Source organism: Ceratotherium simum, chromosome 2 (assembly GCF_057802395.1).
Source record: "Ceratotherium simum simum isolate JZ-2026a chromosome 2, ASM5780239v1, whole genome shotgun sequence".
In the NCBI taxonomy this organism is placed as follows: domain Eukaryota; kingdom Metazoa; phylum Chordata; class Mammalia; order Perissodactyla; family Rhinocerotidae; genus Ceratotherium; species Ceratotherium simum.
Window position 1 is genome coordinate 7477637 of NC_141901.1, and position 16612 is coordinate 7494248.

General features: G+C 37.1%; 1 protein-coding gene across 1 annotated transcript in view; it reads left to right on the forward strand.

Annotated features, from left to right (window-relative positions):
- MROH9 (maestro heat like repeat family member 9) overlaps nucleotides 1-16612 on the forward strand; it is a 147517-nt gene that overhangs the window by 63683 nt on the left and 67222 nt on the right. Inside the window, exons 2-3 of the mRNA XM_087418321.1 lie at nucleotides 4773-4864; nucleotides 6803-6849. Of these exons, the coding sequence (XP_087274447.1) occupies nucleotides 4810-4864; nucleotides 6803-6849 (102 nt within the window). The 5' untranslated portion in view covers nucleotides 4773-4809. The remainder of the gene's footprint in view (nucleotides 1-4772; nucleotides 4865-6802; nucleotides 6850-16612) is intronic.

Consider the following 16612-nt stretch of genomic DNA (forward strand, 5'->3'; position numbering starts at 1 on the left):
CATTTATAGGAAATGTTCGGAATCAGCAAATCCATGAAGACAGAAAGTAGATTAGTGGCTGCCAGGTGCTAGAAGAAGAGGGAGACAGAGAGTGACTGCTAATAGGCACAGGGTTTCTCTTGGGGTTGATAAAAATGTTCTAAAGTTAGATAGCGCTCATAGTTGTACAACTCTGTAAGTATATTTAAAATTGCTGAATTGCACACTTGAAAAGGAAGAATTTTATGGAATGTGAGCTATAGCTTAATAAATCTGTTATGAAAACGAATGCTACAATGAACATCCTTCTCGGTATCTCCTAGTGCACAAATTGTACAAATGTTTCTGTAGTCTATCAACCTACAATTGGAAATTCTGGGTTGTGGGTTTTTAATTCTGCTAGAATTTGACAAATTCCTCTACAAAGTAGCTGTATCCATTTATACTTCCTTCAATGGCATGAGAAAGCTCCAGTTTCTTTTTATTTTTGCCAATATTTGAACTTCTCAATTTTTAAATTTTTACTTATTTTTAGTTATTATTTTATTTTTACTTATTTGTTGTGAAATGGCATTTCATTGATTTCCATTTCCATGACTTCAAGGGAGATTAAGAATCTTTTCATATTTATTGTCTATTCAATTTTCCTCTTCTGTGAATTTTCTATTCATATCCTTTGCCCACCTTCTATTGGGTTCTTGGTTTGCAGGACTACCTTTCAGTGCTGGTAGCATAGAAACCAAAGCTTCCCTCCCTGGTAGCGACAGGCGAGCATTAGCAGCAGCCACTTGGGCATGTCAGCATTTTCTAGGCAGGAATCACATCCATTCCAGAATGGAATCTTTGAAATATGGTTGCCATGACAAGTGACAACATCTCAAAGGATTCCTTTGGTTGATAGAATCTTTTACCTTTGGCTAAGAGGTAAAATGCTTGAGTTTCTCTTCACTACCCTGCCTCATCAACAGTTACAGAGAAGTTACACACAAGTAAGCGATTTTTCTCTTGTTAATTCTTCATTCAGTCAAAAACCTGTCTTCTTTCTAACCTTGCTTACTTTTCTTTGTTTTTGTTCTGTTAAAAGAATTATGGATATATTAGAATTTACCTCACCGTGGACCCTCTTCCAAAGGTCTCACCAAATTTGCCAGTTGGAAGAGTTCATTTTTGTTAATTGATCTCCTAACTTTCTATCTTCTTTTCTGCCATCTGACCACATCTCTTCTGCCTTGCAGGCATGTTAACTTACGGCAGTGTAAATTACCCGTTAAGTTGGCACACACAAAAGTTTGGTCTCACCCCAAGCCTTCAAGCTCTAAAATTGAACTCCCCTCCAGAAAACATTTCATTTTCCTCAGTGAAGCTGGATTTCAAGGAGTCAGGAAATAGAAAAGTTCATCAGGTGGTGAACTTTTATATTCACCATTTATATATAAATGAGATGATTTATAAATCATATATAATTATTTATATATATAAATATACATAAATGAGACATTTATATATAAATGAGACCAAATACTTTAAACATCAATTTAAAAATGTAGGTCACAATTATTTATTAAAATAAATCATACACACATAAAAACATAGAATAGCAAAAATTGTATTATGGGGAAAATTCTAAACCTGTCCTAAAATTTCTTCATGTATGTATTTAATTCTGTGAAATTTTTAAAGAGCAAACCTTTGCTAAAGCAAAGTCTTTGATAGGGAAGACTAGTAAGATGTATTTAGTAAAATACGGGATGTTTGAAAATAACAATGAAAACACTCCAGTAATCAAATAAGAGCTGAATTGTGAGTAAATACGACATCTCTGAAATGAGGCTGTTGTTCACATGTTTGGACCTAGGGGTACCTGCCTGGGAAGTTGACTGATGCTTTTCTTTGTGATGGAAGCATGAGGAAAACAAGGTGAGCAACTTAGACAGAGAAATGGGAATGGAACGTGCCCACTGAAGCATCTTCTTTGGTTCTGGTTTTGAACCAAGGATAAGATAGTGAGGCTGGATGATACAAGAAATCACAAAGATAAGCCATTGTTGCAGAGGGGTCGGGATGGAGGAGACAAACTCTGCAGTAGCTCTGAAGCTGCCAGGATCAAGTAGCTGGGAAGAATAAGGCTAAAAGAGCAAACTTACACCACAATTCTGGGTCAAGAGGAGAATTCCTCCACGTGAAAGTCCAGCAAACATTTGATCTGAGAGTAACTCATCTCATTCAATACTGAATAATAGTTAAAAAGAACATGATGTAATCTATGCAGAAATAGAAGTGTAATAATGTACACCTGAAAATTATACAATGTTATAAACCAATGTTACGGCAATAAACAAAAAATTAAAAAAATAAAAAGAATCAAAGGAGGATGTAAACAAAGATTTTACAAGAAAAAAAGCAAGAAAGTAATAAAATCAATGACAGTTAATTCTAGAAATATATCTTCACAGAGCAGATGAAAAAGACTTTATAATTTAATGAAGTCATTTTACCTATAAAATGTGATCTTAAAATAGAGATATAAGAATTTAGGGAAAAGAGCTTAGGAAAGAAGTGGAGGGAAAAAAATATTCTCACAAAAACAAAGGCCATGTAGCAAACAGTACAAAAAAGATAAACATTGCTGAAAACATGGTGAGGAGCATGACGGACAAGATTGAGGTAAACTAGAAAGACTTTTAAAAAGAGATTAAATATAAGCATAATTGATATCACCAAAGAGAACCAAAATAATATAAAAGAAGAAAATATTTACATAAAAATTTTAATAAAACTTTCCATGAATATATAGACTGAAAAGCAGACTATGTCTGTGGAAAATTTGACTCAAGACAATCAATGGTGAGCCATATCCTAGTAAAGTTACAGATTTTCAAAGATAAACAAAGAATACTTCAGAAATCCAGGAAAAGGGAAAATGTTCAATTAACCTACATAGGAGAAGAAAAAATCCAGCTCACCTTAAGCCTTTCCCACAGCAACACTAGATGACGATGGAGCGGTGCCTATAAAATCCTGGAGGAAAACATTGTGGCCCAAGAATGTTGTACCCACCCAAACTTTAACTCAGTGTGAGTGTAACAGACGTTTTTGAATATGAAAGAAGTCAAGGAATGTGATTCCCCTCTTAAACAGACTAATAGAAAATGAACTTGAGCCCAACAAGAGATGAATGGAGAAGGCACCTCACTGCGCACTAAATCTATTTAAATGTAGGGCTAAGACATCAAAGAAAGTGGGGATTATTGATATAGAGCTGAATGTAATATTATAAACCTTGAAATTATAGGAATTGTATAACTAATAACATTAAAAAATTAAGAAATAAGGGGGAAGTAATGTAAATACATCGATTTCTTCATTATTAAAACTTGAGTTAATAAGTAATCAAGTAATATAAACAGAAAGTCATAAAGTTTTCAATAAGTAATTTAATCAGCTAAAATCATATGGTAATGAGGGAGGGGAGGGTATAGAAATAAGCATATTTCATCTTTTCTCACAGTTAGGAATCAATAGTTCAGTCTAATGTTTTGAAGAATAAGTATATTACAAAAGGTTTTAGTCATCTTAATCATAATCACAAGAGGAATATAAACCTTTCACATTAAAGAAACACACAAACACACTTCATCACACACACAAAAAAAGTAAGGGAAAAAATACCAAATAATAAAAGATTTTAAAATGGCAACAGTGAAAACATAACATAAAATATAAGACAAAACTAAAACCAAAATCTGTTATGTAAATAAGTCAAAATGGATTGAAATCACATGTAAGGAGAAAAGAATCTGATTAAATTACAGACAAAACCTGGCGATACACTACATACTAGAGACATTAATAAAACAAAATATCTCAAAGGGGTTGTAAATAAAAAGATGGGGAAAAAGCAGACCAGGAAAACGTAAATGACAACAGTAACAACAAATGAGGAGTTAGGATCTTCTTCAGACAACTTTCCATTCCAGGCTTTGAGTTAAACTTTAAAGCACTAAATGTAATTTTTTTAAAGCATCACATAATGAGAAAGTTTATAATCCATAATGAAGACAAAATAATGATAAAAATCTATGTGGTAAGAAGAATTTTACGATGTCGCTCAATTTTCCTGTCTCTTAGTATCCATGCCCGGTGTAAATCTCTCCCCTTGAAGCTGAAAAATGAAGGGAGGATATGGGCTGAATGTGATGATGTTACATAATATGGCAAAAGGGATTTTACAGACGTAATTACAGTTATTAGTCAATTGACTTTAAGTTAACCAAAAGGGATATTATTCAAGTAGGCCTGATGTAATCACACGAGCCCTTTCAGTCTGGGTCTCAAGGGCAGAGACAGGAGTCAGATACCGGCAGTGTGAGAAGGCCTGTGGAGGGCATGTGACAATGAACTGCAAACAGCTTCTAGGAGCTGAGATGCCCTCAGACATAGCCAGCAAGAGAACAAGGCCGTCAGTCTGACAGCCTCGAGGAACTGAATTCTGCCAACAACCTAAATGACCTTGGAAGAGGATCCTGAGCCTCCAATGAGATAGTCCCTGCTGATATCTCGATTCCAGCAGTTGGAGACTCTAAGCAGAGCCTGACCTTTTGACCTACAGAAACTGTCAAATAATAAATGGGTGGTTTTTTAAGCCATGAAGTTTGTGGTAATTCGTTACACAGCAGTAGATAGTTAATATGATCTACATACCACATAACATAGTAGCATCAAAACTTATAAAGCAAAACAAAACTATAGGAAATTTCCTGGTTTATGTACTAATACAAAATACTCTTTTGCAGCATTAGTAGTACAAGACTTTAATTCACCTCTGTCAGCATGACATCAAGGAGTCATAGAGCAAGTAAGTCTCTACGACACAGTAAGGAAGGAGGTAAGTGTGTGTATATATGTGTATGTGTGTGTGTGAGAGAGAGCCACCTATATATCAATGCAAAAAAATTAGAAAGTAATAATGAACTTATGGAACAAACAAACAAAAAACAATCTATCATTTGCCATCTCTTCTATGTTAAATAATTCTTGAGTCAAAGAGAAAATTTATACAGAAACTACAGAATATTGATAACATTATACATCAGAACCTATAGCATACAGCCAAAACGATGCACAGAGAAAAATCAATAACCCTAAATACTTTGAGTAATTAACCAGAAATAATGAAAATAATTGAGTCAAATATCCAAAACAAGAAGTTAGAAAAGGAAAAACAAAATAAATCCAAGGAAGGCAGAAGGAAAGAAGGCATACAGAAAGATGAAGCTGAATTCCTGAATTCGATGAGAGAAAAATAGTAGGACTAATGAATAAATTCAAAATCTGATACTTTCTCATGATAAAAAGGGCACTTCACTTCTTTGGTATTTTTTCCAAAATTCTATATTCCCAGTCTAGTCATGAGAAAAACAGATACATGCAAATTCAGGGACATTCTACAAAATACCTGACTGGTACTCTTCAAAACTGTCAAGGAGCTCCAGCCCAGTGGCATAGCGGTTAAGCACGCACGCTCCGCTGCTGGCGACCCCAGGTTCGGATCCCGGGCGTGCACTGATGCACCGCTTGACAGGCCATGCTGTGGCGGTGTCCCACATAAAGTGGAGGAAGATCGACACGGATGTTAGCTCAGGGCTGATCTTCCTCACCAAAAAAAAAACTGTCAAGGAAAGATTATAAAACAGTTACATATCAGAGGAAATTAAGGAAATATGATGACTAAATGCAATGTGGGATCCTGGATTGGATCGTGGAACAGGAAAAGGACATTGATGGAAAAATGGGTGAAATCCAAATAAAGTCTATAGTTAATAAAATTGTACCAATATTCATTTCTTAGTTTTGACAAATATGCCATGGCTACGTAAGATGTTAACATTGGGGGAAACTGGGTGAGGGCGTATGAGAACTCTGTACTATCTTTGCAACTTTTCTGTAAATCTAAAATTACTCCAAAATAAAAAAAAATTATTAAGAAAAACTACAGAAGACCTAGAAAATCCAAACAGAGCAGTTAAAATGAAATAAATAAAATAATTATCAAAGGGCTACCTCCTCAAACAAACAAAAACATTTCAGGTCCTAAAGGCTTTATAAGAGAATTTTACCAAACATTTCAGTAACTGAAAACTCCAATTCTAATTAAATCATTCTGATAACATAGAGAAATTTAAAACGCACTTATATTCTTTCCCATGAAGTAAATAATTCGAAAATAACACAATCTTTTTTCCCCAATTTTAATACACTTACTTCTTTCTATCTTCTAATAATACTGGAAGGTATGTCCGGTAAGGGCAAATAAAGTAGCAATAATATTCATCTTTGTCTTGTTCCTTAATGAGAATGCTTCTAATTATTTCCTTATTACATCTGGTTCTGACTTTGTGTTTATATATCACATTAAGAAATTAAGTACCTATTTATTTTATTAAGAATTGTTATCAAGAATAGATTTAAAACTTTGTCAGAAATTTTTGCCTTGATAAAAATTATCATGTAAATTTTTTTTAGTAATTAATGTTGAGAATGTATTATAGGTTCACGTTTATTGAGCCATCTTTGTATGTTTGGAATGAATACCACTTGGTTATAGTTTATTCTTCTTTGAATGTGGTTCTGTATTCTGCTTGCTAATCTTTTTAAGTGTTGTTCAGTAATATTCATAATGAATTTGTCTGAAGTTTTAGTCTACGTATATATTTTGGGCTTTGCCATCAGGGTTGTACTAGCATCGGACTTTGGTCTTCTATCACTAAGGTGATAAAAGATTAAGTTTATTCGCTCTAATTAGTTTCCTTTTCTCCCTGACTAGTAACTGGTCTTCAGATTCTGCAGTCCACTGTGAAATGGCATCACATGGTAAGTGACATTCTATAAGGACATTAATGTAATTGAAATCTCTTGGGAAAAAATAACGTAGTCACTGTCTCATTATGAAGCTGTCACATTAATGTTTAAAATACATGTGTGTGGGTGGAAGGAAAAAAAGTTTGGTTGAAAATTGTTTTTAGCTTTTTCTTCCCTAAAGTCATGTTCTTGCTCACCCTCGTGTGCCCCTGGAAATGACCTTCAACACTAGTTCAAAAGGATGTAAGTTTTGACTCATCCTACTGTTTTCCCCACCCACCCCCTTGCTCCTGACTGCTCATATCCTTCCTTGAATCACCATCGTGGAAATCCTTCCTACCAAACTGGGTCAGAAGTAATGACCAAGACAAAGAGGACAAGAAGTTACACCATGGGCAGAGAAAAAAAGAAAAACATTTTTCCCAGTTCACAGCCACAACCCCAGAGAAATAAAGACAGGATACGAGGAAGCTGTGATACCCCTCCCTACTCCAGTAATGGTAAAAATAGCTGACACTTACATCGCATTTATAACGTTAGGCATGCTCTGAGTGCTTTCAGTGAATAACTCATCTAATCCTCACAACAGCCCCACAGGGTAAGTACTACTGGTATCCTCACTTGGCAAATGAGGAAAATGAGGCAGGAGGTGACCTGCCTATCCATGGTCCCATAACTACAAAGTGGCAGAGCCGGGACACAGACCTATGGAATCTGGTTCCAGAGTCACCGATCTAAGCACCAGCTATACTATGTTGACCCTAAAACAAAGAATCTTGCCTTCCCTGGGGATCAAGGAAGGCCTGTAAATAAATTATGAGGTTGAAGATTTTAAATAAACAGGATTCAGTATTAATAATGGTGAAAATGTTTTCAAAATGAAAAGAGATAGAAAATTCATGGAATCGGACTTAGAAGTCAATGAGGGAGACAGCTATCTAGGAGGAAATCTAGGGCAGAGAAGAGAGGGACAGAGCACAGTGGCAGCTGTGACAGGAAAAATAGAACCAATTCCTAGGTATTAGAGGCTGAGTCTACTCGGCACAAAGAGATTATTAACGTGCCTGTACCTCCATATTCTAGCTCTGGAAGGCTGCACAGGAAACCAGCAACAATTGTAGACTCTAGGGATGGAAACTAGGGTATGGGAGCTGGAGGTGGCAGGAAGACTTGGAGACTTTGTCCACTGTTTACCCCTTTGTACTGTACCATACATGTGCGTGCATTACTTTTTTAAATATTTAAATAAATAGGGTATAGTACTTTAAAAGTTTATTCAAAGAGATGCTTCTATAGATAACCTAAGTTTCATCACTGGATCAAATTATGTATGTGTATCTAAATTTGCAGTCCATCTCTTGCTCTTGTAAAGGGGCTGTTTGTTATGTATGTCTGTGAATGTCCCTCACCCTCAAATCCTTAATTTTATCTTAATTTTTCAACTATTATTTTCTTCTAGGCTTTATTTTTGTATCATTGGGTTTTTTTTTTTTCTTTGTCTCTAAGCCACCTAAAATCCCTCTTCATTTCACCAGGAGGGCAAAGGGTTGTTCTTAATCAATGGAGTAAATTAGTAGAGAGCAAGATGATATCCTCCTATGTGGATGTGAAACTTTTTTCTTTTTTTTGCTAGTAGGGATTGTAAAGTGGAGATTTTCCATCAGTGAGAGATGGCCGTACTGAATTTTGATCTAGTGGGATATATACACTGTTAGAGAAATAGGATAGTCCAAACACAATCATTGCCAAAATGTTGATGAAGAGTTTTATTGACAATATGAAGTGTACAGAATATTTAGAAAACCTAAAGAGTTAATTTATGATATTCCAATTACAGAAACAAGTTTATTAGATCCACCAATTTGTCTATAGAGACATAGCAGGAATTAATGAGCCCGTGCTAAGCCTGCAGAGTAGAACGTGATCCTAAGAAGGTTAAAACTGCTGCACTACAATTTCAGGTCTTAATTTGTTGTTCAGAAGCAGGGTCTGTACTTCAGTTAGCTGTGGAAAAGATCAAGCCCAGAAACCAAATTATATTCAAGAGAATAACACAGACTTCGTTTGGAAAGAGTTGTATGCAGAAAAAAAGGATGGTCAAATGGCTCAGGGGAAACCAATCATAAACATGTTTGATGTCGAGGTCAGGGTTTGAGCCTAAACTGGGTTCCCACTAGGATTGAGGTATGTTCGGGCTACCCAAGATGAGGCGGGACCAGCAGGATGAAAGAGCCTGCCAGGGAAGAACACGTCTTAGGTGAAGAGATGATCAGAGTGCGTACATGTGATTCAAGGATGATGGGCTGGTAGAAGAGGGGGAGGAGTGGTTCTCGCTATGGCACAGTGCCGGCGGCTGAGTCCTAGAAAGGTGGCGCTGCGGTAAAAGAGAGAAAAACAGTGAGCAGCTGGAAAAGGTGAGAGTGAACGAGGCTGCCTGTGGCTTTTGCTGTAAAGTGAGCGCACCTTTTATGCAAGCCCAGTTCTCTTGATAATGGGTCTCAGCAGCCACAGGACTTGATCAGCAGGCACTAGCAGCAGTCTCAGTGCCTTTGACAGGTGGCAGCAGCAGCCTCAGCAGCATCTTTTGGCTTCAACAGGGATAGGCAGTGTCATCACAGCAGACAGTAGCAGTAAAGGAGCTATCACACTTTTAAACTACTGTGGATAGCTCAGATATATGACACAAAATCTTTTTATATCCAAATAAGCACAACTATAGCCAGCCCTGGTGGTCTAGTGGTTAAGATTTGGTGCTCTCACCAGCCCAGCTGGGTTCCTTTCCTGGTCAGGGAACCCCACCACCTGTCTGTCAGTTGTCACACTGTGGCTGCTGCATGTAGCTGTGATGCTGAAAGCTACACCACCGGAATTCACATACCAGCAGGGTCACCTGTAGTGGACAGGGTTCAGCGGAGATTCCAGACTAAGACAGACTAGCAAGAAGGACCTGGCCACCCACTTCCAAAGAAATAGGCCATGAAAACCGTATAAATATTAGCAGAGTATTGTCTAATAGAGGACTGGAAGGTGAAAGGACGGTGCAAAAAGACCCAGCAGGGTTCCGCTCTACTGGACACAGGGTCCCTAGGAGTTGGAATCGACTCAACGGCACTAACAACAACAAGGAAGACTATCCAATTATTTCTCTTTTTCAAAAATGTGTTGGCTAATTTTACTTATTTATGCTTTCAGAAGAACTTTGGAATAAACTTGTCAAATTCCTCCCAGAATTTATAGATTAATTTATGAAGAATTAACTTTTTAAATTATTGTCTTGTCATCAGGAACATGGTGTTTTTTCTTTCCACTTACTTGAATCTTCAGTAAAGTTTTTTTCTTTATGTAGACCTTATCAAATTCTTGATCATTTATCTAGGGATATTTTATGGATTGCATGGTTATTGAGTGTAGAATATATGATTTGCAAATATTTTCTCCCAGTACGAATTGCTTATCTTTTCCTTAATGGAATCTTTTGAAAAGCAAAAGATTTTAGTAGTGAGCAAGTCCAATTTATCATTTTTTTCTTTTGTTGACTGTGCTTTGGAGGCTGTATCTAAGCCAAAGGCAACAGATTTTCTCCTATGTTTTCTCCCAAAGGTTTTATATTTTTAGCTCTTACATTTAGATCTATCATCTATTTCAAGTTATTTCTGTGTAGATACGTAGTAAGAACATAAATTCACCTTTTTGCGTATAGATATCCATTGTCTCATTCTTTTATTTTTAAATTATAACCTCATAGCATTGTTGCAAGAGAATGTGACCTGCACAACTTCTATCTCTGAGTACTTGAAGAGACTTTCCTTGTACAGTGGATATATGATAAATTTTAAAAGCTTTTGGTTTTACAAAAGTGGCATGTTCTCATTTTTAAAAATGCATGCAATATAGATGAGTGAAAAAAAAATTTACCACCATCATCAATTATTGTTCTAGCTATTTCCCTAGGTTGCAAGTCATTTTCTCTAAAAAATATTTGAAGGCCCTACATTTTTGGGAGGGTACTCAGTATTACCAATGAAAAACCTGATCATAGCCTGATTCTCTAACTTTTGTCCCTGTTTTCTCTCTGGAAGCCTTTAAGATTCATCTTGGGCAAACTGAAATTTCATAACAACATGTCTAGGTGTATTTTTTATTCAAATATACTAGGTACTCACTCATGTTTCAATCTAAAGACTCCAGTCATTTATCTCCAAGAAATTATCTTGCATTATTGATTAGACAAGTTTCTTCATTATGTTTCTCCATTATTTCTTTCTGGGACTCCTATTAGTTAGATATTGGATTGTAACTTTTTAAGAAATCTCAAGATCTCATGGGTTTGAATTTTGGGACTCCCCACTGTCTGAGACGCATAAAAACATACTGATGAGTCAGCTCAGGACAGAACCAAAGTGTTTCTCCATGTGATCAGAATGTTAACTGACAAGATAATTTCACTAATGCTCTAGGAGGACTGAGGAGAGATTAATGCCTTGAACATTCATATAACTAAAATGTAGTTTTGTGGTTCATTCTAACTGCTATTATTAAATGTCTGTCCAATAGTAATAATAAAAAGAAATCTGGAAGATTTTTAATCACTGCATCAATTCACACGATCTTGCCTACAGGGGTCACTTGACACTTGCTGGGGAGTCTGTGGTTCTCATGAGTTAGATTTACTGAGTCAGTGTTACCACTTCCAACTTGACTAGATAATATTGACTAAGGATAAGAACGAACACTTTTTCTACCCATTGGAGAATTATTAGCTTAAAGGGGAACCTTCCAATACTGAATTGAGAAGCAGTTCAGTAATATGATCTACCTAGAAGTATTAGAGTTCATAGGTAACATTAATATCATCAAAGTGGATAATGAAAGGCATAAGAGATGGCCAATTAAAGTCCTAACTGGACTGGGTAAAGCTGACCCAAAATTGTTCCAAAATAAATGCCAGTTCTATAGGCCTTTTTAAAATGTGAGGATAAAGAAAGGGTGTCTGCAATGACCAGCTGGCTAAATCTTATCAATTGTTTGGAGTAAAATTTTCTGCTTCAATAGATATCATAGGAGAGTTGTGAAGAATTTTTATGTTATTATGATAATCCTTAGTTACCCAACCTGAGGGGTCTAAACTAGAGATATGTTAGAGTAAGGAGCCACAAGGAGCCTTTGAAAAATAAGATAGTAATCAGGGATCCTCATCCTCTTGTACCATTGGAGTTGATATGAACATGATGGTTTTCATGATCTGTTTTTCTCAGGTTCTTTTCTTATATTTACATACTAATAGTACTGTGTATTGCTAGTTCTGAGGGTTTATAATATTATATTAAAAAGATGAGAGGGAAAGAAACCAATAAGTTTTATCAGCAGAATTTTATTAGGTATGAGACAGATGTCTATGAACATAGTGCTCCAAAGTGGGCAGTCACCAACGAGTTTTGGAATGCATGTATGAAGTCACATTGAGACTTGGACTTAAAACAACACTTTGACTAACCAGTACCAAGTAAGATATTACTGGGCAGTGATATTGGATGCACTAACTGGTTACGATGTCCGTGTATACTTAAGCTTAAAAATAAAGCTCTTTTTTTGCTGGCCCAATCAAGGAAAGTAGAAATCCTGTGCATTAAGGAAGTCAGGGATATTTGTGTTTGTAGAGGTTCTCTGCTTTTATAGTCATGCTATAGCTTTTGATTTACCTCAAGAGAGTATGCTTTAGTGGCCAGCAACAATGCAACTCATCAGAAAAGCTCACTGCTCTGTTGGGGGTAGAGGAATCAAAGAAAATACAAGGGGCAGAAGTCCAGCTGACAAAAATGATAAAGAGAAAGGCCTAAGCTCTCTAGGCATAAAATGTCAAGGTCTCTTCAATGAGTATTAATATTTTACACCAGAATCAGTAAAATGGCAGGTTTCGCACCAAGTACACATGGTTCTGTAATAGAAACAAATGATTTTGCCACAATAATACATTCTTGCTTTTTTAAGAGTCTCACTTGTTGACTTTGGTCTTGTAGAAAGGAAAAGCAACCTTTGGTTGGTAGAGTCTTTTTCTTTGTCTATTTGTGTATAGAGTCATTTGTGTCTGAAGATAGCTGAGGACTTCAGATCCAAATGTAAGACTTGAACTGAATGCTCAGCATGATGACCTGCCAATCTGGGCATCTACAGCAACCCTCTACTGAATGATTCCCACCCAGGTCTCCAACGGCCTTCATGTCTCCAAATCCAAAGGATAATTTTCTATCTTTTTCTTGTGTGACATTTAAGCAGCATTTGACACTGCTATCAGTTGCTACGTATCTCTTAAATCTCTTCTATTTCCACTGCCAATACCCTAATCCTAGTCTATTGCAACCTCACTCCTGGGTAACGTTAGCCTTAGTTGTTCTCCTTGCAACCACTTTGCCTTGTTCAATCAAGTCTCTACAAAGCAGCGCTGTGGTCTTGTCCCTCCTTCTATTAAATGGCTTCCCATTGTCCTTAGAGATGAGTAGTAAATCTTTATCTAGGGCTCACAAAAGGACTAGCTGTGATCCAGTCTCTCTGGCCCCATGACTAACCACTCTCCTTACTCCAGCCATATGGCCGCCTTTCGTGTCCTCTAATACAGCACTTCTCAATTCTGTCTTCATATTAGAATTATGTCTGGAGCTTTAAAAAAAATACTGTTGCTAGGGCCACTCCTCCAACGATTTTGATTCACTGGTGTGGGGTGAGGTCTAGGCATTTGTATTTTTAAAAGGTATCCAAAGGGATTTTTAAGGTTCAGCCAGGGTTAAGAATGACTTCTCTGTGCATCAAACACTTTCTCAAGTCCTTAACACATATGGTTCCTCTGTTTGAAAAACTCTTCCTCTGCTCCCCCCCCCACCTCTATAATCTCTAAGTTTGGGCTTAAAACGTCTCCAAAAAACAAATTTTCCTTTATATCCTCTGCTAGTTTAGCTTCCCTCAATAATTTCTGTAATTCCTCTTTTGAAACACATCACAATTTCTGTTGTTTCAAGTTTGCTTTCCTACAAGATTATAGGCAAAAACTGTCTTGCCTGTGCTCTAGCCCCACTGCCTAACACAGTGCCTAGTACATAATAGACTCTAAATAAATATCTGGTGGTCGGTTGAAAATGTCTGTGTCCTGGGAATTCAAACTTGGAGAGATATTAAAGAACTATTTAGTTCTCCATCTTTCCACAACAAGATTCTTGATTGAGAGGGGAGATTTGTAAGGATGGCAAAGACTTTTTGGTGAGGGAAATGTGTATTTGGGGTCCCATCTTGAGCCTAGGCCACGTTGATCCTAAGATTCTCAACTATCTGGAGAATTGGTGAGGTAGGCCTTCCGGTAATGTGTGGAGATGAGGACCCCACATCTTCCTGGAAAACAACTTTCTAAGGAAAGACAGTAGAGGCACAAAACTAGTTTAAAGAGAAGGGTCCGTGAGAAAATATTGGGACAATTCTGTGTACAACACAGTAACTTTCTTTCAGGGATTTCTCCCACCAACCTTCCCTAGCATTTAAGTCAAAAACAAGGCAATGAATATAAAAACAAGCAGAAACTGAAAGAACTATAATACTGAGAGTGCACAATGTAGTTACACTCGTTCTGGTGGCTTCTGCAGTGGTGAAAAATAATTAAACTAGCTTTGGGAGTAGAGGGTGAATTTATTCTGAGCATAGTCTTCAGCTCTCTCAATATCTGGCTTTGGCAAGGTTGGTAGGGACGTGACTGCATCAGCAACAGCGCCACTACCTTCAGTAAGGCACCAGCACAGACGGGAAGCCTAAGAGGTAAGGGCATTGGATATTCACGCCCTCAATTCAGATGGCTCATCTTCCACACTTTTGATATTTTGCTATTGTCAGAGAAAGGAGACATTCTAGTGATCTAGAGATGGAGAAAAAGGTGCAGACTCACATAATATTCTAGAGAACCAAGTCCATGCCTCCTCCTGACCATTCCCAGAATTGTTTGGGAATTACGAGAGGGGAGTTCAAATTCCCTCAGCATAATGGTTATGATAATTCCATTTTCCCCCAGGCTAAGGTGGCATCAGAAACACACATTATATGTATGTGATTTGAAACATCTGAGATTTCAGGAACTAGTCAAATTGGCATGTCTCCAACTTTTCTGGCCAAGAATGACAACAGATATTAAACAAAAATGCAAATGATATAAGATATATATAAAAAGCAGATGGTCAGCATAGAGAAGAAAGCCAAAATAACAAGTATGGAAGCTTAAGGCCCACTAGACTGGTCCAGTGTTATGATACATATTACAAAGTACAGATTTCCAGGATTGTGACCATTTTATCATTTACTGTGGTTTCCAACGAGGATCCATAGTGATTAGGGAGTAACTGAAAATGAGATAAAAGAGAACTTAGCCATATAATAGAAGTTAAAGCCAGAATGATAATCATACCTCCCCAGAGGAGGCGCTGATGAATTTCTAGGAACACTGGTGAGCATATTATATATTCTGAACCTAAAAGCCTAATTGGGGAAAGCAGGTGAAATTCCTGACTAATTCCTATGACTTCCTAGACTGACACCACTGGAGAACCAGTTTATATATGTTAGACAATCCTTACTGCTTATCAATGTGTGCATTGGCTTTTGGCATTAAATACACATTAGCAGTAATATGGCACAGGTGAAAGCATTCTTATAACAAGGAAAGGACATGCTGTAAATCAGTGAATCAACAAAAGATGGATGCTAACATAATACAGACAGAACAACAACGTGGTGATGGAGTTGTAGTAACAATTTGGCTCCATGAAGAAAAGAGAAGCTAGCTAACAGACGGAAGCGGAGGTCCACTTTATTGTAGATCAACTAAATGGCAACTTATTATTGTGCAAGAAAGCTCCAGGACTGAGCAAAAATAGATCACTTAAAAAGTGCTTCTCCATCCTACCTGTACATCAGAATCACCTGGAAGGCTTTTTTTTTTTTCAATATTGATGTCTGGTCTTGAATACAGATGGATTAAATCCAAATCTTTGGAGGTGTGGCCCAAGAATCAAAATCAATATTTTTCAGCCCCTTAATGTACTGTTGGTGGTGAGAACCACTGGTTCAGATTTTCAGTGTTATGAGTTGATTTCCAAGGACTCAAGCTCCGTTAGCACCTGGTCTATGAGAGAAGTTCCCATTAAGGCAGTAGTCCCAGAGAAATTCCTGACACAGAGACAGAACATGCAGTCAGCCACTGCCCAGAGAAATGACGACTAGAGAATTTATGGACAAACTGAAAACAATGACAAGGACAAAAGTGTCTTATTTCAAAATAGACCAATCACCATTGAGTTCCATGTTATAGTGAGAGTCGTCTGCCATAGAGAAGTGACGATAACATGCGATATACTAATAAGCAGCATAGCAAAGAGTGATTCTCTCAAGATCAAGTACAATTATGTTTGGTGTTGTTAGGAATCAATGATAGATATGAATACAAATATCTTAGAGGAAGGAGAATAAGTCCTCTGCACCACTCAATCTGAGCATAGCCCAGAGACGGGGTGTAGAAAATGTTTAACGTGCTGTTTCCCAGGAAGGTCATGGCAGGATGCTTATGCCTAGTGGGGAAACACCATTTTTTAGTTCAAATCCCGTCAGGAAGTTTATGTGACTACCTTAGTCAGTTCAGGCATAGACTCGGTGGCTAAACAACAGAAATTTATTTCTCATGATCCTGGAGGCTGAGAAGTCCAAGACCAGAGTATGGCAGACTCAGTATCTGGTAAGATTCCTCTTCCTG